The following is a 25,727-nucleotide window of genomic DNA, read 5'->3' on the forward strand; positions in this document are numbered from 1 at the left end:
GCACGAATGACACCATCGATCTGTCGGCGAAAGTATTTTGAATCTAAGTTTGAAACCTTTGAAACTATGTAATATTCATTTGCTCTCCCTAGCCTTGAGCTGTGGAATTCCAATTAATCTCTGTCATTAATTTAGTATGCCCATACATTGTTAAACTAACAAGTTCTTTCCGTGCGAACCAAAAAATGACTACAAAACATTCAAGGGCTGAAGTAGTGAAGTCCACAGTTTGCGCTTATCTGAAAAGACGACAGTACACCGTGAGTAAATATTTGACGTACTTAAATCGGTCATAAATACAAATCATAAAATCGCTAAATTTTACAGGATTCGGAGGTTTTATTGAAATCTGATCTTCAGTTATGTCAAACAAAACAACAGTTGGCTGTTTTGGGTGCAGTTAATAAAGAAGCGGCAAATCAGAATTCAATTACGTTCAACAGTTTTGTTTTGGATTTTAATGATGTTGATCAGCATTTCTCCAGGTTAGAATTCTGTGTTAGGTAAACCTACTTCAATGACCATAAGTTTCTGTAGTTCATTGTATATTATTCATTCCAGGTTGAAATCTTGGATATCCCGCCTAAAGGGTTCGGTTCATAGAGAACTCTATGCTTTTTTGCCTCCTCTCTTGTGCCATCTTACGATTGATCTTCTGCAGTGGAATGTGGTTCTGGAGTCGAATCCCCTCACTGTATCTTCTGCCATAGGTTTCCTCAAAAAGCACGCCTCATCCTTATTAATGGAAGAAAATTTAGGTAAAAATGATAGTGCGTTCGGATATGGTTGTGTTCAAGATAAAGACGTTGTATATGATGAGAACTGCCGAATGAAACATTGGAGACTGCTTGAAGAACTCTCTAATTTGGAAAATTGCTGGGATATATGCAAAAGCAAGCCGCTACTACTTTTCAGGTATTACAATTGAAGTTACTCATCTATCTTGCCTTGCCACATACTCTGCTGCTAGGTTATATATCTTATGTCGTATGATTATCTTTATGGTTCCAAGAACTGGTAGCGGTTAAGGTTGTCGAGGATACCCTTTCCTCTTGTTATTCCTAATAATTAAAGGCCCGTTCAAACTCGTTCCACTATTCATCCGATTCTATTACAAGACTATCACAACATTTGGTGGCACTGTATGTGTTTTAGGTCCCACAAATATCGTTTGAATCTAACGTCTGAGGCTGTTGCTGTTCTTCAGAAATATTTGGCTGATCATGCGCACATATGCCTAATACAGGTGAGCGTACTTATAACATTGAAATTCATTCAGAGTAACCATTGATATTTGCCATTGTATAGGGACATTGTTTTGGAAGTATTCCCTTTACTGGTGTGAATAAACAAGCTGTACATATTTGGCAGGCTATAGGCACTTGGTTTGACGTTGTCGAGGTCCCTAATAGTGATATTGTAAATGATGAAGATGGCGAGGAAGATGATGAAGATGAAGTAGTAGTCCAGTTGTGGGAAGAAGATGGGCTTGATGGAGGAGTGGTGGAGACAGGGCCTTGCAATCAAGAACTTTCTGGTGACACAAAGGTTAGATCTGTAGGTCATTCCTCTGCTGATGTAGCGATATAGCAAATGTGAAATGCAATCAGGAGCATTTCCATTGTGCATGCTCAATACCTATATACAGTCAATATTATTGGATGGTTTAATGGAGATCAATTTTTTAAAAGTTGGGGTAGACACCATTGACTGTGAATTGTGGTTTCTCAATTGCCTTGTTGTTTATACTTTACAAAATTTGATTTCCCATGTTGTATTAATTTAACTTGGCAAAATCATCTGATTTAAATTGATTGAATAATTTTTACGTAGTAAGTGGTGATTGAATTATCTTTGGAATCTAGAGGTCTGAGGAGTCTTACATTCTTTTGCTGTGGTATCAATTCTGTATATTGTCATTCTCTTCATGGTTTTTGCGGTGATCATTCAGTTGACACAGGACCTGTCAGTGGCTCTGAATGGTTGCAAGGAGGAGGCATCCTCAAGGGCAGTGGCAAGTGATGCTCAGAGTCTACCTGGCAGTAGTCAGGTGCCAGCCCAGCAGCCTGTGGGTGGCAGTGCTCGTGAGGTGGCTGAGGGTGAGGAGGAGGAGCAGATGAGGCTGCTGGAGGCTGCCATCCAGGCCGTGGATGATTGGCCCACTCCCCAGAACCCAATTCTTCTCTACTCCGTCCAGAATTCTGACGACAAGTGAGTTGTGAGAAAATTGGGAACAGAACAGTTTTCTTTGGAAGAAAATATACAGTAATGAAACCAAAGTTGGGTATGAAAGTTGATAACAGAGGTCATCAAGTCCTGTGTGGAAAACTGCCACCTATCTGGAAAACCTGTAAAAGCGAGGATTTTCAATTTGGGTGTAGAATATCGAATAAATTTGACAATTTCAGAAAAATCACTGGAAAAATTGTTAGAGGTTCCTTTTTCCATATCCTCGTTGACAAAATATGGTGCATTGTTATTTCATGAAACAAAACAGGGTCGGTAAGTTTTCATAAATCTGTTGAGTTTTCTAAATCTTGATAAATTCCTGCCATGTTGCCTAACAGTTATTTATATACTTGTAGTCACCCATAAAAAAATCACAGGATACTGAGAATTGCAGAATTTAAAGATCTTTAACAACTCCTGAACGTCTTATATTTAAAAAAGTCAAGTTAAAGTTAAGTTGTTTATGGTTACACTTTACATTGTGTGTATCATACATAACTTTCACATAACTATAGCCACCTTTTATCAATCATGACATAGATCTTTTGTCAACGGTTTGTTAGCAGTATCTAAATTCCCAGCTTCTTTCGTTTTACTCATTAATGCTATAGCAAAATAGTATTCTCATTGCCACTGAAGTATGGTTGATTAGCATTGAAAGTAAAATTGGTATGATTGATTTTTTCATTATTTAATATGGGGCTGGCTGTATTGAAAATGCTTCACACCTGATGTTGGTCATAATATTTCCAAATAAACCACTATTGCAGGTAGTTGTATCCGGTCTTTGATTTTTAGGCCCAGACGTTGGGTCTGGGAGGTTTTTTTTGAGGTCCGGAATAACTGGGCCAAATGGTGTTTCAATTGAACCAAGTATATTTGGCTACTGTGATGCCTGATTTACCCCAAGGTGAAATTCATAAACCTGGGATTACTCACGCTGAACATTGGAGCTTTATTTGAAAAAATGATCTTTTCTTGATTTTAGTAGGTTAAAGTTTGTAGTCACCAAAATAATTAATCATGACCCTGCAGTGCACAGCATACGTATATTGCATGGGGAAAATAGATGTAAGTGTAATTAATGCTTAATTAAGTTTTTTATTGGATAAAGGGTGCAGACATCCAGGTGACTATACCTTTAAAATTTAGGTAGCTCCTTGGTTTTGCTACTTGAAATTTACTTGATTTTCAGAAATATTTAGATTCTTCCTTGATTATTCGTCATTACGTTTATGGCACTGCAGCCAACTGGCTTTTGAATAATGGCACTGAGGCCTTGGCTGCGTTCAGTTTTCCCCTCTGGTCATTCCTGTCTGCCATGTATGCCTCCAAGGTCTTCACTCCTAGCATTTCCTTTGCATCTCTCTGCACCTTGCTTACCCTAACCTTTGCTTTTGTCCGCCAATTGGCACCTTTCCCTCCATTTTTCCCCATGGCACTTCCTTTTTTTTCCCTGAACTTCCTCATTTTCTATGTGTGCCCACCCCACTGTAACCTCTTCAGTGTTTGTAATAGCATTGAGTTTGCCATATTTTTCTTCCTGTGGCATTAACTTTCTCTGAGCCAAAGCTCCTCTTCATACTTTCCTTTGAAATGGATTTAGCAGGCTTTCTTATCTGTGCATCAATGCCATATGTGATGTGTGTGGATTAATATTTTGTGTATTTTGGTTTATATCTCTGAAATCCTCTTTATTTCATAATTCATCCAAGCGAATATAATATTATTTTTCTTCCAGTGGTTAGGGTGGGTTTTGGATGGATACAGCCTTAACAATTGCACAAAATACATTTACTTCCCTCGGTTAAGAAAAGCACAACCTTAATTCAGGCACTACAGTAATCCCCTCTTCAATTCCACATTCACGTTTCCTCCCTCAATGCCATCCACCATGCATATCCTATTCCATCCCTCCCTCATTAGCCCAACACTTTCCCCTCTATCACAGTCTTCAACATCCCATTGCCAATCAATATAATCTGTATCCAACTTTTCTGCCTCCTTATGATTTCTTCCAACTATCTACTCTCCCCCACCTGCCTCCTCCACTACTCTCCACACCTACATTTCCGAAGCCTCCAATCTACATCTATCATCATGCTTAAATGACCATGTATCTGCACCATTCAAAACCATGCTTCATATTAATTTTTTTGATGAGCCTTTTCTTAACCTCCTTACTCAACGTCCCTGTCATCAGTTCCCTCCCTAAATGTGAAAGCTCCTTTGCCTAATGCAATTCTTCACCTTATGTTCATACTACTTTGACCATTTTGATCCAAAATACTTCTGAGAGGAAAAGGTTAAAAAGATGCGGACAAAATTGGAGATAGGAATGAAAGTTGGTGGTGAATTCATATCATCAGCAAATATTGAAGGCGATCAATCTTTAGCTAGTCAGTCATCAAGGGGCTACAATCATTGCTGAGTGCATTAGAAAAAAAGAGTCATAGGTAAGGGAAGAGAATCAATGGTAGTAAAAAAAGTAAGGTTTCTGAGAAAGAGAGGAGCTAAGTTAGAAGTTAAAATAGGGAAGCAATAACTAGAGTAGGTAGTGCAGTTTACTCATCTCTGTCTGTTCTGGACCAGAATGATCAAAGTAGTCAGGGCATAAGAATTGCTTAGGCAGAGAAACTTATATGTGGAGGGAAGTGGTGACATGGACATTGGGTAAGGAGATTAAGAAATGACTCATTCAAATTTTGATATAAAGTGTGGTGTGTGGTTTGGAAAAATGGTTTTGAAGAAAGGTGATGGGAATAAATTGGAGAATTTTGAAATGTGAAGAAGAATGGAAATGTTAAAATGGACAGTGAAGAAATAAAACAAAGAAGCACTGCGTGTGTTGAAGTATAGTGGAAGAGGAGTGAGTGTTGTTGGGGGAAATCGAAGAAAGCAGGAAAGATGAATGCAGAGAATTTTGATTGGTAATGGAAATGTGGAAGAATGTGATATAGAGGGGGAAAAGGATGTTGATGCGTAATGGAATGTAGGGCTAACACACAAACTCTAGCTATGGCACTGCTTGCTCTCTAAGTCAATGTATCAGGATTTATCTTTCTGGGGTTTCATTTTTTATTTCTAGTGTTGTCTGCACGAGGGTGTCCCAAAATGCAGACATGCTCGCTGCTGGTTTTGGCACTTCTGAAATCAAAGTGTGGGGTCTCACCGAAGGTGGGCTTCCAGCTGACATAAGGGAAGTTGCCGGAGGAAGCAGCTTTGTCCTTGGAAAATCCAAAAAAAGGACTGCCCGTTTAGCCTGTGATATTGCTTCAGCATCTTTTGATGGAGATGCATATGGGTAGGTAATAACATGTCATTGATTATTTCGTCTATTATTTAGAAAATGTTTGGCACTCTGTTGGGCACATTTCATCTGACATGAGTGCCATTTTATGATATCATGAAGCCCTACCTGCCTACCTATCCACCTAATGTATTAGCAAAGTTGACCATTGTAGCAGATAAAATATCATGGCAATGATTTCGAGTTGAAAAATCTCATTTAAATGTTGTCATGCCAACTAGTGCATGATGCTCAAATACTTCAGGCATGAGTCTACTCCAATGGAAAATAACATAATGGAAAGCCAGTTCCTTTCCTTGTTCCACCTGATTTTTCCCATGAGGATCTGAAGCCTGAAAAATCATTGTGTTTGATTAAGGCTTGAATATGTTTTAAGCCATCTGGGTCTGAGCCCAGGCCCTTTGATTAGTGGTAGCTGATCAATCTACCCACTGGAGTTCCATGCCCTTCACAAAAATGGCAGCGCATAAAATGGTACACCTCATAATGTAATTGGATTGAAATAAAACTTCATGAAGGTAATCATAAATGTCCAATGAATTCATTGGTTAGTGTGGAGTATTTATGAGAAGGTTTTGTCATAAAAATCGACGAGGTACATAGATGAACAACTGGATTGCAAAGTAATGCAAATTGGATGTAGTGGCAAGTAGTATGAAAGTTGTGAGCATTGCTGGGTTAGTCACTTGGAGAGAGCGGGTGGTATGGGAAGGAGAAGAGGTTATTTCAAAGTGGGTCGAGAAGAGGGTAAGCCAGCACTGTAAGAATAAACTGGATGCGTTGGGCCAACCTTGTGAGGGAATAGATTAATGATGAACATGGCACAAGGGAAGCCCTCTAATGAATGACAAAAGATGATTGCATTAAAGGAATAACAAAGGAAGGAAAGAAGAATTGACATCAAGGGAAACATGATTTTAGAGGGAAGTTGGGAGGGCTGCCTTCAAACAATCTTTGAATTGAAGGTCTAATGATAAGTTGCAATCAGAGATTGTATCCTAAAAATATTTATGCAGTATTTAGTTTCAAATATTGTTCAATCTGCTTAATTTTTGTATTGCTATCAGTATGCTGCATGAGACCAGTTACTTTTGCACTTAATTTAAAAAATGCCAGTATGTATTTCAGAGTTTACCAATTTCACAAATTGATGTGTATATGGAAATGCGCATGATAATATTGCTTTAATTATTTCAGTAGTTTTGTGGAAGAAGAGGAGGAGAATTGGACAGCCTCTCCGATTCTGCTTCGAGGTCACAGTGGGTCTGTGCAGGATGTCGTCTTCTCCGGAAACATTCTCTTTTCTTGCTCAACCGACACCACTCTGCGTGCATGGAATCTAACTGACCACAGCTGTATGGCCATTTACAGGTATGCACATATTGGTAATTGTCTTTTGGAAAGTTGCCCTAGGTAACCTTTAAATGTGTGGCCATACTTACTTGCATAAAATCCCCAAATTGAAAATAAGAATATGCCAAGTTCAATGCCAGTTATGGTATGCTACTGTTATGATATTTTTCATGGTTTCCCAAAAAATTAGCATAAATTTTGCCCTAATACCATCGACCCTATGAGCCACAGTACTCAGTGAATCGTAGGGAGAGAATGTGTTGTCAGGGGAGGGGAGGAGGCATGATTAAGGAAGGGTTAATAAAGGATAACAAATATCACTGGAGATATGCTCTTTTAGTTGTGAATTGAAAATGTTTCTCAAGTAAATTTTAAGGTTTTTGTATAGCTTTAGATAAAAACCTTAAAATTTACACGAAGAACATTCTCAATTCACAATTTTTATAATAACTCTGACCCTCCCTATGGACTACAGCCTTGACGTGGTAGAAGGGCTTGTGAGTTCCGATGACTCCTAGAGTTGTGCTTGGCAGAAGCAATGATAATTCGCCTGGCAGGGTCACCCATGCCAGATAGGGTGGAAGATGGGAGGCAGACGAAAAGTAGCCCACATGGCATCTGTTCATCAGTGAGGTGGCTGCAAAGGCATCTGGTCCCAGTGGGGTGGTCACTGAGTAATGTGTCAAATTAAAAACACTATTCGGAAAGGTGGTGGGAAAACACCACAATTATTAATCTTAAGAATGTCATGATGGACAGTATAGAAACTCAGTCCAATAAGCGGTGCATCATGCCCAGCAGCAGGAGATGTGAGACTTTCACAGTCATCATGTCATGAAATCCTTGCAAAGTAAAAGTGATAGCAACAGCAGTAGTGCAGAAGACACAGAAAACTTTTAGTTAGAATAGGAACTTAGAATGTTAGGACAATGATGGAGGGAGAATTAGAGAATATAAAGCAAGAAATGGGAAGAGTAAATATAGATGTTTTAGGGCTGTGTGAGGTGAGATTGTAGAACAGTAGGGATTACTGGAGTGATAGTTATAGAGTAATATACAGTGGAGTGGAAAAGAGTCGGCAAGGGGTGGCTATCATACTTAGAAAAAAGGTAGGAAGAAGTATAGTTAGCATAGAGCAAGTGATCTATAAAATATTATTAGTAGAAGTAAAAGCAGAATCAACTAACTTGGTCATTGTTCAGGTATGAATACCCCCAGGCAATTATAAAGAGGAAGAAGTTGATTGGGTATGTGCTCAGTTAGAGGTTATAATTGCAGGTGTCCCTGGAGGGAAGCATTTGATAGTGATGGGGGATTGGAACATGACAGTAGGCAAAGGAAGAGATGGCAGTGAGATGGAGGACTACAATTAAGGAACAAGGAATGACCCTGGGGAAAAAGCAATTGACTTCTGTTGAAGACTGCGGTGAGCAACACTTAGTTTAGACTTTACAAAAGTTGTAGGTGTGCATGTAAAATGCTAAAGGACTCAGAAAGGTATCAGTTACACTATATTATGGTTAGGCACAGATTTAGGAATGGTGTGATCAATTCGTAGTTTCCTGGGAACGGATGATGACTTGGATCATAATTTAGTAATTATGAAGTGTAGCACCAGATTCAAAAAGATAAAGTAGGGAAGAAGGTGTAGGAAATGGAATGTAGAAGCATTAACTGGATTGGCAAGGAAGGGATATCATTGGGGTGTAGAGAAAATCATGAGTGAGGAAACAAAGCTGGGACTATCAAGGAAAAAGGAATCATTAATAGGAAAAGGGCAAGGAAATCAATGTTGACGGACGAGATGATTAGTAAGATTGATGAGAGAAGGAAATTGAAGAATGTAAACACAATGAGTTAAGTAGGAGGAGCTGGAGTATGAAGAGCTAAATAATTAGCTGAGGCAGGTAAGGATTAGATGAAAAGTAGCATGGACAGAAATGAAAAAATTGGGGAAGCACCTCCCTGCTCTCCATCCAGCATCCTCTTTCTCCTACTCTTGCCCCTTCCTTACTTGCCTAGCATTCTCTCATCGATATTAGTCTCCAGCATCCCAATTCCAATCAAAATGCTCTGCATCCATCTTTCCTGCCTCATTTGGAGTTCTCCCAACAATCCCCTCTCCTCTCACACCATACCTAAGCATTCCTCGTAAACCTTGTACTTTGTCTGGCAAAATATAGTGGTCAGGATGAAAGAGGGTTGTTGGATGGAAATTTCCATTGGCAGTGTTATATATTGATTTTAATAATCATCTTCATTTTAGAGGGTGGATAGCTTGATGCATATAGGTATCACATATGGGAGGTGGAATAGGTTTCCAAGAATAATTGTACTCCTTTGATTAATGTTACTCTTGTGTGAGCAACTGTACGAGGTCTGTCCAATAAATAGGCGAACTGAGGCCATAAAAACTTTATTTTGCAAAATTTAGCCTACATCAATTTTGTCCCCTTCAAAAGTACTCTCCATTCGTTGCTATGCACTTATTCCATCTTCTTTTCCACTGTTAAAGCACCCTTGGAAGTCCTCGGCAGTAAGGCTTTTTAGTTTTCTCATCGTTTCTTGCTTTATTGTGTCCTAATCTGCCCAGTGATGTCCCCGCATCACGTTTTTGCATTTTAGGAATGAGAAAAAGTCGGAGGGGGCGAGATCTGGCAAATGAGGATGATGATAGGGGATGGTGATTGAATTTTTTACCAGAAACTGGCGAACAATCAATGCTGAATGTGCAGGTGCATTGTCATGGTGAAGGGTCCGTCTATTGCCTTGAGTCAAATATCGTCACACATGACGCACACAATCTCTCAAACGCTTGAGAACTGTTAGGCAGAGCTCAGCATTTAATGTTTGTCCTTCAGGAAGAAATTCATGATGAACAACATCTTTGTCATCAAAGAAGACTAGGAGTATGACTTTGATTTTTGATTGGCTTTTTCTTGATTTTTTGGTCTGATTTAATCATCTTGAAAACGGATGTTTTCTTCAGAGCATTATCACCGTAAACAGCCGTCAACATTTCAGTAACTTCTTGATAACTTTTACTGCACTTCACCAAAAACTTAATGTTGATTCGTTACTCTGTGATTTTGTCAATTAATAATTTTGACAAACAGTAAAAACAAGGGCAATGGAAACTAACTTAGCTGGCACCATACGCACAGCTTGACGATTCGCCAAGCTCATTGGGTCTCAGGCAACTAGCGCTGCTAGTGGGTGGGGCTATAGTCCACGTCATGACCGCCAGATTATACCAGTTTGCATATTTATTGGATTGGATAGACCTCATACTTATAAACAAAAGAGGGATATCATGTTTACAGTGTTTCTTTGGCTAAGCTGTGTTTGTAAATCATTCTTACATAGGAGCCACTCCTATCCAGTGTGGTGCATGGACGTGTGCGCTTGGGGACTCTACATGGCAAGCGGCTCCCATGATCGTACAGCTCGCCTTTGGTGTCCTGAGAGGGTGTATTCCCTTCGCACATATGCCGGACATGGTTTGGATGTAGATGTATGTTTTTTGTATATATGTTACCAAATGCTCTTGGAAAACCAAACTGCAAAGAGGGTTATGTAATTATTGTATGCATTGCACGACATTTTTTTATTCATTCATAACAGAAGGTGTTGATTTCATGTTACTGAAATACAAATGCAATATTTTAGTTTTATAGCGCTTAAAGGGTTATGTTATAAATTTGTGTTAAATTTCTTAAGTGAGAGATAACTCTTAAATACGGAAGTTCCTATTCACTCATCCAATGCTTCATATTCATTGCATAAAAAGTGGGTGGGTGAAGTGCTTGAGAGGTAACTGGAGCAATGAGCTTCATTGGGAATGAGATTCATGACTTTTTTCCTTCAAAGAGAGTAGTCATGTCATCAGTACTCAACTTTAGAATTACTATACAAAAACTTTGGTTTTTTTTGTGATGTTACAGTTGATTTGCCATTTAGTATGCTATAAATACATAGACCTGTTCATTGGTACTTGCTTGAAAAGCACCAAGGCTTACTGTCCATGATGGGAGTTCCTATAGTGGTGGTTGCTATACTATTCATAGTAATGGCACAAGATCACAGTGTGTGATACTTGAGCGATTTCTTGTTTTATTTTCTAATTGAAGTTGAGATAGAATAAATTACACAACAATCCAATTATTTCCTAGAGTTAGGAAGCCATGGATTACAGAGCGTATAATTTGATGAGGCATGATGAAAGAAGGAAATGGAAGCTAATTTACGCAGAATTAGTGAGAAGAAATTTCAAAGAGCTTAACAATAAACTGAGGTGATGAGCTAGTATGGAAAAGAAATGGTGGTACATGCTGGAAAGATATTTGCGATAATATGGAGAGTTTAGTCAGGGGTTAGGTAAAATAAGAGGTGTGTACTGAAAGGTGAGGGATGCATTGTATGGGAAGACCTTCTGCAATGGCATTGTGACGATTCCTCAACTCGCTTACAATTCTGATAAGTTTGATTTCACTTGTGGCAAAGGTATTGGAGTCATTCAATATCTCCTTAGAAAATTCATGAGGTGATGCTTGTAGTATTGGAAAAGGTTTGCCTTTAGTAGGCCTCATCTCTAAACAGAATGTTGTTAAAGTTTCAGCTACATTTATCACATGGTTTCATTTTCATAGTCGATCAAAGGAGCAATCTTTTATACATTTGGAAAAATGGAAAAAATGAGTTTTATGAGGTGATTAAATACTTCTATGTAAAAGAATTAACATGGAAAGAAATCAAAGCCAAATTGGATGAAGTTCATGGCACATCTGCTCCTGTGTTTGCGACTGTTTGCATTTGGGTAAATGAGTTTAAACGTGGCCGTACATCCACAATGATGGATGACGTTAGAATTGTTCACTCATTTAAGAATTGTTCAAAATGGGGGAGGGCGGAGTAGTTGGGACATTTAAGAGAAGAATTGCATTGGGTAAAGAAATATTCATATAGAAGTGGGGAGTGATGTTTGGCACCATAACTACAGATCTAAAGTCGGAGGTGTGCAGTTCATGAATGAATCATTCGTAATAAACACTTCATTGGCATGAACCATAAGATTTAAATCATTAGCCCTTCACTCGCATTTCGAAAAGAACAGAAAGAATGAGTATTCATATGATGATGGAGAGTAGTTTCATCTTGACCTGACAACCCTTGGTATTTATTAAAGTCGTGATTTTTGAAGAATAATCGAGAACAGCAATAATATGAAGAATGTGTGAGAAAAAAGCATAATGAGAAATGTGAAATATTGTGATTTTAAGCATCTCTTATAGGATTTTTAAATTTAAAAACAATTTCGATCCTAGGAGATACCTTCATTTTTTTCTATTTTGAAATAGCAATTGGCGTACATTTATTAGCGCTGACAAGAGAATTTGACTAGAGGAAGCATGAGTGAGCTTAATGATGAGTTGTTACACTTAAGTCCTGATGGCATCATCCACTTCATATCAATACAAAAAAAACAACATTAAAAATAATTTAATATATTTTTGGCAAAGAATAATAGCTGTGGATAAAATGTTTCACATCTGTATTCATATAATATTCTTAATAGTATTCTGAAACTGTTCATTTTTACTAAATTGCTAAATAAATGCAAATTCAATTTTAATTCTATTTTATTTTAAATAAGTCAATGTTTTTATCATTTTGTCCAATTTTAACTTTTACGAATGCAATGACTTCATGTTTTACATTTCTTTTGAATTTTAGGACTTATCCATTTTGCTCTGTGGTAAATGTGACTGCAAATATTGAGACTTGGCCATGATATTGTATGCTTTCACTTTCAATACTTAAGTGGAATATTTTCACCATAAACCATGCACGGAGAGTACACTAGAAATTATGGAGACAAAAGAAAAATCAATGATGAAATGTTTTATATCAACAGATAGTTGCTGAAATTATGATGAACAATGATAATTGTATTTTATCAGGCCTCTTCAAAGATTTAAATGTACAAATAATATTTTGGATCGCCTATTAAGCTTCAGATTCCTCTTCCATTCTGAAAGGGTTGTTCCTTCTTTGGAAAATATACTTTCACAGGGTTCCTAAGTATGCACAACCTTCTTAAATTAATGAAAAAAGTCTTAGATTTAACCCTTAATATTTCCATTACCACTGTAATAGATCATCATGCCATAACAGGTGTATATGGATTGTATTTGTGCTAACTTTCCTTGTAAAATTTATTGTTAGTAAAAATTGTGATTATTTTATACAAAATACTCAATCTACTTGGATCAGGTGAACTGGCATGCCATGAAAAGATTTTTTGCCTACCTTTCAAACCAAAAAGTATTTTGGATTGAAAGAATTGGTGAAAAAATGATCAAATGTGAAAGAAAATGGGATATGCATTATTATTTTATCCTTTATTTGACAGATGTCATCATTAATTACATGTATGTGACTTCTCAAAGTCGTTTTGTAACTAATTTTCAACCCAACAGTGCAACCTAAGAAAGTCTACCCACAAAACCTAATTGTTTAAACAAAGTTTCATCTACAATTTTAGAAATACATATTGTGTTTACATGATATGCTCGGCATCGAAATCTTATATCTTGTTTTGAATTGTACTTGCATTAATAATTTAGATTGTGTACCTAATTAATTTTAGATTGGAGTTGACAGCTTCTGATGAATTAATTTCTCATTACTATCAAACTTTCTGTTGTAATTTTTGGCAGTGCATCCGCTTTCACCCCAACGGTATTTACCTTGCCACCGGCTCCTGTGATAATAGTGTCCGCCTTTGGTCAGTGACGGAGGGCAAACTGGTGCGAGTATTCCCTCATGCTTCAAAAAGTCGAGGCAGTTCAACACTAGCGTCAAGGTCAGGTGTGACTCCCATGCCAGTGGTTACTTCTCTTGCCTTTTCTCCTGACGGGAAGTACCTTGCGTCTGGAGGTATGTGGACCTTAATCTTTTTTTGTTAAGGATTTCTCTTAAAATTTATTCCAGTGAACAGTGGAAGTTTATTTATTTCATTATGCAACTGTGCAATCCTCTGGCAAAAATGCTCCACTGAGAACAAACTGGAAATAAATGAGTAACCTGCTCACCTGAGTGAAAGTATGTTAATCCATTATGTGGCAATGGGGCAAAACTAGGAATTTGTTGTATATGCATTTACCCTGCCTAATATTGGTGTGTTGGTAGGCATCAAAAATGTTTTGGGTTAAGTACTCTTTTGTGATAATAATTCTCTACGGTAAACTCTGAGGAACCGATTACAGTTGTCCCTAGTAGGACTAGACCAGAAATTATGATAGCAAAATTATTGTGAGAAAATATATCCTCTTATATGAGAGCATGTTGTGGTAGTCCAGGGGTAGAGAATTGGACTACTGACTGGAGGGCCTGGGCTCGACTCCCAGGCAAGTCTCTCTGGGCACCCTTGGCCCCACCCAAGCTATGTGATTTTTTGGGTGCCAGATCTTCCTGGGAAACCATAGCCGCACATGGAAAGGAACTGGCCCTTTTACCCTGATGTGCAAATTTCACATGCCGTTAAGGGCTTAGTACTGGGTGAACTCTACCATCACCTACCAAACCAACCTTCTAGTAATAATACTGTGTTTATGGTTTTTATTAGATAGCATGTTCTTGTTGGGTATATGATTTTGCTTGCTATGGAGGTATTTTCATGTTAATCGAGTTTTCCGCAGTGAAATTTTTTTCTAGATTGCAGAGTTTAACGTTTAGAGATGTCACTATTTTTCCCCAGAAAATAAAAAAACCTTTTATAAATGGGCAATCTGCTCAATTAAATTACCACCAAGCTCTCGACTAGCCGTGCTATTCTCTCTTCCAAGCACCAAAAAGTTTTGATAAAATTACAATCTTAAAGATAATGAAGTGCATTGAAACTTTGATATGCTTTAAAAAAATATACAAGTTTGCAATGCCTAAACTTTCTTAAAAGTTTTTAATTTCTCAAAATCAGAAGTTTTTGGGAGCATTTAATTTAAACTCGTAGTTATGGAGTAATATACAGCGGAAGGGGAGAGAGTCTGCAAGGGGTGGCTATCAAAATGAACAAAAAGTTAGGCAGAAGCTAATAAAATATTATCAATGGAAGTAAAAGCAGAGCCGACAAACTTGCTCATTGTTCAGGTACACATACCACCAAGGAATCATATGGAGGGAAAATTGGATGGAGTTAATGATCAGCTAACGAGGATATGATAGGGTGTATTCTTGCAGGGGAAACATTTGATAGTGATGGGGGCGTGGAATGTGGCGGTAGGCAAAGAGGGAAATGCTAGTGAGTTGAGGGACTAGGAGGGTTTATGAATAAGGAATGACCGCAGGAGAATGCAATTGAGTTGTGCGGGAGACATTGATTCATCATCACCAACACTTGGCTTAGTCACCACATCAGGTGTAGGTATAGATGGAAGATGGCAGGTGACTCAGGAAGGTATCAGTTAAACTAAATTATGGTTAGGCATTGATTTAAGAACAGTGTGGTCAATTGGGATAGTTTCCCAGGAGTGAAATGAATATGGAGGGGATCGAGATGGTGCGGCGGCTGTCGTACTGGCTTCCCACTCAGTGGGCCTGGGTTCGAATCCTGGTGGCATTGAATATTTTTCAGTGGTATCTTGATCCCTACTTGAAGTGCTTTGTGGAGGGCACTTAGAGTGAGTACGCCCTCCGTTGGATGGTGCGTTAAACTGCGTACCCCTTGGCACCTTTCGACAAGAGTAGGCTAATGCTGATGCCGGGTTGCTCTCCACCATTCATCCTTTCCTGTCCTTCCATAATGGTGCAAATGGCCTTAGCTGTCAGTCGCCTCCCTGAAATACTACTATGAATATGGAGTGTGGTTTTGTACGGCGTGGAAACAGGTCAATGCAGCAAGATGATTTCTTAGATTCGAGGCTTTCGACATATGTGTTTTGAGAAGGATGGAGAAGGTGAAATGGACAGAGAGGAAAACAAATGAGGAAGTGTTAGTTTTGGTTGGGGAGGAGAGATGATTGTTGGGAGAAATCCAAAGTAGGCAGAAAAGTTTGATGCAAATCATTTGGATATGGGAAGTTGAAGACTGTTATAGAGGGCAGAATGTTTGGCAAGTGAGGAAGGGGCAGGAGTAGAATAGGGATGTTGGTTGGAATGATGGTATGAAGGAAGTGCTTATATATTTGGAGTTGAAGAGAGACTTACATTAGTGCCTGGTTTCAGGTATTGTTTTCGGTAAAGAGAGTGAAGAAAGGTATTATTGTATAATTGTGTATGCCTTGTTCATCTAAAACACCTTAATCGGTAGAATACCTTTATTAATCATGATTATTCCCATGTTCAATGGCCATAACCAAATCATGCAGTTTACCAGAAAAAAGATTGACTCCTTACTTTTTAATTTTATTTGTTTGAAATTAGGGAAGAGCAGAGTTTTACTGTTTATTGCTCCCATATGTGCATTAACTCCTGCAAATCATTCGCAAAACATTATGGAATGCATAATAATTTTTCATTTTGATTATATGGACATGAAATTTTAGTGTTTTAACATTTATTTGTGTTGTAGGACAGTTGGGTGCTTGGATATGTTTCATAGAAACCTCTCAACCAAATCATCAGGGTTGGTGGATCTCGGTGTCATATTAGTTGAAAAAACGTTTTCCTTAATAAAACAGGGATATGTTGATTAAATCTGCATTTCATGATTAAAATTAAATATGTCCACCTTATGCACACAGCGGAAGATCAGAGAATTCGAATCTGGGATCTGGCTGCAGGCTCTATGCTGTCTGAATTAACTCTGCCCACGAGTGTTCCCACTGAAGCACCTGTTTCTGGCAGCAGTGATGAGGCAGCTGCCTTGGAAAGTAAGTCCTGCTGTTGCACATTTGCATGCACACCTTCATGGAAAGATGAGGGTTATACCACGACAGCAACTTCAGATGAGACACCCACAGGCATTGCCACTTGTCTGTGGATGTCACAAATGGGGTGACTCATACTTGACAACTCATACCCCTACAATTGTCACTTGTAATCGATGACTGACACAATAACTTCATATTTTGACTGATTCTGGGGGTAGAATCAGGGTGTATTTTCTAGAGTGGTCAGCTGTTTGCAGATTTGTGCGGGTTTGTCATCATTGACATGGAGCTTTAAAAAGACTAACATGAAAGTTAAATGTTAAGAATTGCAATTTATTCTCAGTGACAGTGAGGTCATAGTCAATAGGTATAGGAAGGAAATCATCAAGTGTTTCCATGAGGGGATTCATTGTGAAATTATTGCGGAATGATATATTCCCCACAGATTGACTTAAGTTCCCTGATGAAGAAGTATTGGGGAAAATTGATTTTTTGGTCCATGATTCACCTTTATTGGGACTCACTACATCCTGCTTGCAGTAATATTGAAGAAAGATTTGACTCCCCATAATTTTTTAATGTGTTCTTGGGGAATGAGAATATTGCATAAGAGATGAAATGCATTTTTCAGTATTATAAGTAAAGTAGAAGTAACAGGAAATTAATGTGAATTGTGTGGTGTTGACGATGCCAAGGTCAACGCTAGACAATTCATGTTCACTCACTGACCATCCCAGAGAAGCCTGAGAACAGTAAATTATTGCCAACCTTGATTTATCTCTGCAGTAAATTTACAATTTCCTTGAAGTCTTATATGGCAGTCATGATGTGCCTTTACCTGTGAAGAGAATGCATCGGTAGAGCTGAATACAAAAATATGTAACACTCTTAACATCTTTATCCTCTAATAATTGTAATAGCTTTGCTTCTCATGAAGATGCATTACCTTTATTACAAGGCAAAAATATCTTGAGAACAGATCTTTCATTTCATGGAATATGTGAATGAATTTAAGTTCTAATCCAGTACTCGTATACTGCCCTCGCTAATTATGGGGTCTCTCTCCTGATTTACTCCCAGATGCCCATGAGTCTTCTGCCAAGCCTCAAGAAAGATTCCTGCACCCACTGATCCATTCAATGTATTTCTTTTGCTCAGGTCTCAGTCTCTCTGCAAGTGCTGGACATCCCGTCTCTGGGCTTAGCTGGTCCCCAGGGGGTGATAGATTAGCATGTGGTTTCCGCGATGGCTCTGTGGCTGTTTGGGAAGCCAAAAAGGGGCACTGGGCGGAATTTCTTGCAGCTACCTCTTTGCATTTATCAGCGACCAATTCTTCAGTGCCAGATGACCAGAGGTGAGTAGAATGGATTCTTCACGCCGAGGTAAAATCTACTGATACACAGTTGAGGTCTAATTTACTTATGGTGAGCAGATGGAAATCCATTGAACAAAAATATTTATGGGAGTTGACAATTGCTGTTCTTTCCTTTCTTTTCCTATGTATTTATTATGAAGCATATTCGAGGAGTAAGAAGAGTTGGTCATTAAAAAAATACATTCGTTATAATAAGTTTCTATTGACATTTTAGTTTCCTAAAAACCAACTTCACTTTTCTAAATAATTGCCATTCACTTCTAAGCACTTTTTGTAATGCTGCACCAGCTTCTTAAGTCCCTCATCATGGAAGTTCACCACTTGGGAATCAAACCAAATGACAATGGAGGTCTAGAGTTCCTTATCGTCTTCAATCTGTTGTTCACCAAGCCACTGTGGTGGGTGGGTGATCAATCCTGTCAATATAGTGGGCCAAAACTGTTGTCCCCGTAACATTCTTTGCTCTTTGTGCTGGTCAGTAAGTATTTTTGGTACCCTTCTTGTATGCAATTTGTGATAGCTGAGCTTATCTGTAAAAGTCATGTAAATTTTTTTGCATCCAGCACCACTATTTACACGATTTTTGTGGATAATTTTCCATTTATCGTGAAAATTCATCATCCAGAGCACTAATCATCAATCATTGATCTAGATTACAGTTCTTGGTCTACTTGTTGAACAATGTCATTGGCCTTGATACTGGGTCTGCCACTCTACTCTTCATCCGGCACATTTGTGCGGCCATTTTTAAGTGTTAATTGCGGCCATTTTTTAAGTCGTAATTGCGGCCATTTTTTAAGTCTTTAATGCCATTATCTAACCTTTCCTTCACTCATTACTGTAGGTTCATAAGCTAGGCACAACTACCAATGAATTTAGGCAGCTGGCGATCCTTTTGCATGCAATAATTGAATCAGAGCATGTTCTTCACAACTGTCAAGAGCAATGAGTTTCACTAACTTGTTATTTGCATTCATTTACAGGCAAATAACTATTGAATAAAAACAATGATTTCAGTGTCTTTGGAAACAATCAATAGATGGTGCTACATGTATTTTTAACTTTGTTCTGACCTGATAATATTTAAATATAAGAAAACAGCCCTTACTTTTTGAATGTGCCTCTTATGTCAACCATATTTTAAGTTGTTTTTTGTTGCACTGAGAACTGAATGCCTTCTGGTCTTATTTATGCACTCAGACTTTGTCAAGTATTGACAGCATGAGGCACCTTCAGTTGTAGGTGATGTCCTTCTATCCTTCAGTTGTGTGGGCAATTTTGAGACTCTAGGCCTCAAGTTCCAATGCACAATCCATCTCAAATTGTAATAGGAAAGCACTCAAGTATTTTGTGACTTTTTATTTAAAATAAAAGATATTGAGCTGTACAGCCTCTTAAATTAATAAAATAAAATTCGTATAGCCATAATAAGTTAGCACCACTCATCCCGCAATGAAAATAAAATTTTGTTGTGATGGTTTGTGGGAGAAGAAATTCCACGACAGTGACCAACCACAACCTCTCAACCAGAGCACCCTTCTGCAGTAGTTTGCGGGAATATTTCTTCCTTGTCAGTGGCCAACTACAGACAAAAATACTCACACCCAATTGAGATCATTGAAAGGGTTCAAGGCACTCCGTTAAGGATACCTAAGTTTATGAACAGATGTACACTATCTGTGACTGTTTACGGGAATAAATTCTGCACAAGGGAAAAGAAACACATAGCTGACACACTCACAAGCACTCAGGAAAACAATAACTTACACATTCAGAAAGGGCCTTACTACTGTGGGAATATTACTCAAATTGAGCTAAGTTAGCAAAAACAGAGAAAGACAAGAGTTGGCATCAGATATGCATATTTATTATTAGAACTTTCATTTTCCCACTACATAAGCAAAGATTTTTAATATGAAAATTTGCAGGACAAATTTTGTCAAAGCAGACCTTCCAGTCACTTTGCCGATATATCCCCATTCTACATTTTTGTTTGAAAGTGTCTTTTGTAGGGCTATTTTCAGTTTCTTACTCTATCATAGTTCTGAAAACCAGCCTTGATTATGGAGTTCTTTGATGGTCTGAGTTGCTGTAACTTGTGGAATAAAAAACCAAGTCATTCTGGGAGCCTTTAGCATGCTGTTCTTTGATATTCTCAAACTTTTTGCCTCAGCCCGGGTAATTGCAGTACTAAAGGCATGCAGCATCCTGTTTGATGCTTGATCCAAGTGATTAGAAGGTTCTCCATGTCACCAATAGGTCCACCACATTTACTATTCACTGTTGATTTCATAAGACACACACTTATCACTCCATTGAAAATCCTTGTTTTATTTTTAATTATATTACCTACATTAGTATGATACAATTCAACCTTGTGTACTATTTGGTGCCCAAAATGCATTCATCACAAAGCTTTACTCTTTTGGATTTTACTTACAAATACACAGGCTTTCTAGAACACTCATTGGCTAAAAAAACTCTTAAATTCTTTTATTTAGCTGCTATTATTGAAGGGTTACATTCCAGGAAACATTAAGACACAAAAAATATTTATAGATGGCCCACGGCAGATAGAGATGTGAACTGACTAGCTCAAAACACGGACTTATGTATTCAGTCATTTGGTTAATTGTTTGATAGGCAAAACACGTGAAACAGAAATGCAAAAGGCATCATTGTGAGGAATAAACAGATCAAGACAACAGATTTAAGGGATTGCTGGTATCATATTTCACCTGACATGAGTGAGGCGACAAAGAATACAAGCACAAGGTTGAAAAGTGGAGCTGACTGGGCCAAATAAGACAAAGAATAAAAAAATATACACTCTGCAAATAAATATTGGGTAAAAGTGCAACATTTGCCTGAGCAAAATAATCTGTAAACAAGTGTAATAACTTCTATCTGGAAGTCTACTCCAATTTTATCTTCAAGGGTAATGGTTTATATACAAAAAAACTTCTTTTCAAGGATGTTCAATTAGGTTTTTGATTGCCCATAATACTGATCACAAAAATTATGCGTAGTTCACACAGAAAGTGGTTTGTTTCCACTTCCTATTTTTTAAACTTTCACTGGCTGTAAAAGTATGCATAAAAATGTCTAAATTTAATTGGTTAATGTTTGTATAAAGTAGAAAAGGTATGTGAGTGCTCATATTGATTTGTTTCGTGCAATTACTCATATTGTTCTTTTTGGAGAATTTTCACAGCCTTTATAGTACGGATGCATGTCATTCAATTTACAGTAAACCAGATCATCATGCAGGATTCTGCAGAAATGGAGTATTTTCAAGAGTTAGGTCATTCAGTATTGTCATTTCTAAAGTAAAGGAAATGATATGCAATAAATATTTTTCTGATTCCATTTTAGCCCAAAAAAAATTATCTGAAGTAAAGCCTTTTAGAGACAGCCTGCTAAAAATTTGGGGCCTAACAATGTGCTTTATTAATATATACACTAGTTTGATATAAGTTTTGATTTCCTTAACATAATTCATTGACTATAAGTATATGTTGGAGCTCTTTTCGGGATGGCCAGGGAACATACCCTTGCTGACCTTTTCTGATAAGTGGCATTTGTTCAAATTTTATGAATGCTTCTCATGTGCACATATTTGTCTCAATTGCAGGCCCAAATCATGTGGGGCAGCCACTCAATCAGTATCATCAGATTCGTTGACCACCTATTCGACTGGGATGAAGCCTCTAACCTCAATTTGCTATATTGACAAAAGTGTCCTTGTTGCCGTGGGATGCACTCCTCCAAAGCTCATTGAGTGATTTCTTCCATCTCTCTTAGTATTTATTTATTTTGTCGATTGTCATATTTCAGTGGAATTGGTGGTTTTTGAAGCATTTTACACAACAGGAATGGTCACATTTCTCTTTATGAACCTTTTTCGTTTTCATTAATTGTAAATTCTTTACTAAGTATACATATTTGTGTGTATATTTATTCAGTTGTAGTTTTTTCCTTAATTTAGTGTTTGAATAATTTGATAATAAATATGAAAATTTGATATTACAGTTTTAAAAATTACTTTATTTTCATTAAATCAGCCTAAGTTTTTCGAATGTAATAAAGCATTTAATTGCTATCCATGTATAATTTTACTTGCCAATCTCTCATTATGAGGTTCTTAAATAATACCCTAAAATTAATTAATATCCCATGATGAATTTCCTTGTTGCTCACCAAGGATTTCTACGTACCTTATTCCTGGTGATGGGGACTTGAGGTGGAGTGTATATGGCAAAAGATAAGTTAAAGAATCTTATGTAACACTCTGCAACCTAAAATATGGTTCATGGAAGTGTTACAATCAGTCATTTTTGTTTTTGTGAAAGGCACCAATAATGTATATTATTATTATTATTATTTTTTATTTACCCAGAGATTACAATACATAAATACCAGGTGGGTGGTGTATGTACATGATATAAGGCACGTCAAAGAGGAGCAAAGACACAGGCTCAGTTAAGATACACAAAAGAAATGATGCCCATAGTTACATAAATGTTTGGTATAAACCCATGAACATTGGCTGTAACATGCACATGCAATATCAAATTCAGAAAAATCATTGATCATTAACATGAATGAGACCATGACCATCGCTAGAAACTAAAAGTATGAACTTACTGGTCGGGAATATTGTTGAGACATTCGTCAACCAAGTAGAACATATTGCACTGTAGATATATTTTTAATTTATGCCTGAATTCAGCAGTTCCCTTTGTATCCTTGATACTTTTGGGTAGTTTGTTATATAATCTGATGCCCATTTCATTGGGTCCTAATTTCAATGCTTTAGTTCTTATATTCCCATAATGGATGTCATTCCTTCCTCTGGTATAATGATGATAATAGGCTGAGTTAAGAGAATAGTTGCCAATGTTATTTTTTATATATAGAATTAAAAAAATAATGTAGATGCATGGGAGTGGTAGCAAATTCAATTCCTGGAAAATAGGCCTTGATGGAGCATTGTGAGGTTTCCTGGTGATGATTCTAATAGCTTTATTTTGCATTTTAAAGATGGTTTGATAAATAGCAGCTGATCCCCATTATGTTTTACTGTAGGTTATATTTGAATAAATTTCCCTATAGTATAAATTGAATAGTACAGTTTTACTTGTAGTTTCATACAGGTGTCTTAATAATTAGCAAGTTGAACTGAGCTTGTGTTGAAGGGCTTTTACATGAGTATCCCAAGAAATATTTGCCCATAGAGAAATACCTAGAAATTTGCATTCTCAATTGATAGGTCATTGATTTTTACCAGCAGATCATCTGACACGTTCTTATTGCGTGTAGAGTATACAATTTTTACTTTTATTTACATTTAAGTCTAGAAGGTTGTCTGTACACCACTTGTTTATTGCAAGTGTGACAGACTTAGATTTTTCCACAAGGCTGGGATATTTTTGTGTTGATATTATTACATTAGTGACGTCATCATAGAACACTGGTATTATTCCATCATTATTTTGTAAGCAGTTAGGTAGGTCATTGATGTATATCAGAAAGAGGAGTAGCCCGAGGGTTGAGCCTTGTGGAACACGTTTGTTAACTTGATGTGTTTTAGATGAATATTTTGACCCATCAACTCATAACACTACTTTCTGAGTGTGATTATGAATATAGGACTTCATCCAGTTTAGAGGAATTCCTCTAATTCCTATTCTGTTGAGTTTAATTAGTAGTATATTTTGGTTTACATTATCAAAAGCCTTTGACAAGTCAAAAAACATTCCAAGAGTTTTGTGTTTAGCATCTAATGAATTAAGCATGCTGTCGATTGCCTGACCTATGGCAGTTGTGGTAGACCTTTCCGATCTAAATCCATGCTGAGAATTTTAAAGTAGGAGGTTTTTTTTGAGATAAGATGCTATTTGCATGTACATGGCTTTTTTGAATATTTTAGCAAATGTATTTTGGATGGCTATTGGTCTGTAGTTGTTCAAATCATTGACACAGCCATGGTTTTTATAGATGAGCAACACTTTTGATTCTTTTAATTGGGAAGGGAAAATCCCTTGTATCAAAGATTCATTAATTAAAAATAAAAGGGGCGCTTTCATGGCTTCAAAACAATGATGAACAACTTTACTAGGAATTTCATCTGGGCCAGCACTGGCTTTGTTTCTGAGTGAGGAGACAATAGTTTTTAGATTGGTTTCAGAACCGGGCTTTTTATAGTGAACACTCATTGGCAAAGAAGACTTTTCCAGGATTTATATTATCTATGGAGATATGACGTATGTTCCTTCCAACTTTAATAATATGGTGGTAAATATTAAATCTCTTGTTACAATTTTCAAATTCACATTTTAGAAAATTTGAAGAAAAGGAAAATATCTGGATATTCATTACAACTGATGAACGAGACATTATAAATAAACTTAGAAATGTAGTTAATGAAATTTTGACGAGATGGATACATTTCATCATTTGATGACAAAGATTTAAAATTGATTTAAAAGAACTCAAAAAATTTAATTAACCCAGCATTAAAATATTTATCACCCGACCCAGGTTTCATTCTTGAGCAACATCTTCAGGTGAGTTACGGAAAATTATCCACAAGTGTATTTACTCCATTTTGGAAGGGCCGTGAGCAGCGGGTTGGTTAAAATTTTATTGCTGAAAAAAGTGCGGCGAGGGATATGAGAGTGGACCGATTAGGGTACATTTGCAACATTCGATGGGGAGTGAGGAGTAGGGTTTGTGTTAGATAAGGGGGGGAAAAGAGATAGAAGAAGGTGGGATGGTGTACAGTTTGTAAGGTGGGTACTACGATATTAGGAGGTAGAGGTGGTGGGAATGGGAAATGTAAATGAATTCATTTACAATATTACATTCATTTGCGGCTATATATTAATATTACATTGCAAAGAATTTACAGTAATATAATTCTATTTAACAATATCCCAGGGCAAACTGAACATATTCTAGGAGAAAAAAGAAAATTTTCCGTTCAGTCCCAATGAAGCATATTCAATGGTGTACCTTATTCCTCCTTTCTTAACACCTTATGGGAGCCTTATATTTTTCATTTAATTTTTGCATAACTCTGAAGACCATCTGATATTGATACATTTAACTTGTTCGTGTAAGGTATGTAAAGCCTTGCGGCTGAAAGTAAATCATAGAGAGCAAATAATGTCATGAGCAGCGACTCGCCTAGTTAGGGTCAAATGACGAGTCATTTTAAGAATATTGCGAAAAGAATTTAGATAGGAGGCAAATCTCTATTTTAGAGTGACTGAAAACGCCACACAAGAACTGCAATTAAAGCTCTCGAGTGAAAGCGTAGCAAGTTGTGAAATGTGTCAGTCGCTGCCATGGCGATTTAAACCTTGCGGGTATCTATCTCATCGCAAAAAAAAAAACGGATAAGAAATGAACAAATCAGATTTGAAGTGCCAAAGCACTCGTTCACACTAAATAAATTCCATTTACAATAGCTTTATTAATGGTCTAATGAAACTTCCATTGAAGAGGAGTAACTAAAATGTGTAAGAACACATTCTAATAGGATGCGCATGCATACGTTCTTTGTAATCCAAAACGCTAAGCGTAG

At 37.3% G+C, this 25,727-nt stretch overlaps 1 protein-coding gene across 2 annotated transcripts; it reads left to right on the forward strand.

Moving 5' to 3' along the window:
• Positions 1 to 10: 10 nt before the first annotated feature.
• On the forward strand, positions 11 to 22,230 carry wda (will decrease acetylation). 2 transcript variants are annotated; one of them, XM_071588073.1, is made up of 13 exons: positions 11 to 260; positions 328 to 485; positions 562 to 915; positions 1,156 to 1,246; positions 1,372 to 1,548; positions 1,952 to 2,211; positions 5,318 to 5,533; positions 6,737 to 6,910; positions 10,259 to 10,406; positions 13,612 to 13,831; positions 16,633 to 16,761; positions 17,920 to 18,115; positions 21,771 to 22,230. In XM_071588073.1, the coding sequence occupies exons 1-13, from the start codon at positions 186 to 188 to the stop codon at positions 21,919 to 21,921; spliced, it is 2,349 nt and encodes a 782-aa protein (XP_071444174.1). In that variant the 5' UTR covers positions 11 to 185; the 3' UTR covers positions 21,922 to 22,230. The 2 variants fall into 2 exon arrangements, with proteins under 2 accessions (XP_071444174.1, XP_071444175.1); XM_071588074.1 differs by having other exon boundaries at positions 6,740 to 6,910.
• Positions 22,231 to 25,727: the final 3,497 nt, after the last annotated feature.

The sequence above is a fragment of the Hetaerina americana genome, unplaced genomic scaffold (genome assembly GCF_022747635.1).
Source record: "Hetaerina americana unplaced genomic scaffold, ioHetAmer1.1.p SCAF_3, whole genome shotgun sequence".
Taxonomy (NCBI): domain Eukaryota; kingdom Metazoa; phylum Arthropoda; class Insecta; order Odonata; family Calopterygidae; genus Hetaerina; species Hetaerina americana.

What these genes read in the sequence shown, in the direction of transcription:
- wda (XM_071588073.1), top strand. Translation starts at nt 186, where the DNA reads ATGACTACAAAACATTCAAGGGCTGAAGTAGTGAAGTCCACAGTTTGC. An exon ending in GAAGTACCTTGCGTCTGGAG is followed by an intron (nt 13,832 to 16,632) that starts GTATGTGGACCT and finishes TTATGCACACAG; the next exon opens with CGGAAGATCAGAGAATTCGA. An exon ending in TGAGGCAGCTGCCTTGGAAA is followed by an intron (nt 16,762 to 17,919) that starts GTAAGTCCTGCT and finishes TCTTTTGCTCAG; the next exon opens with GTCTCAGTCTCTCTGCAAGT.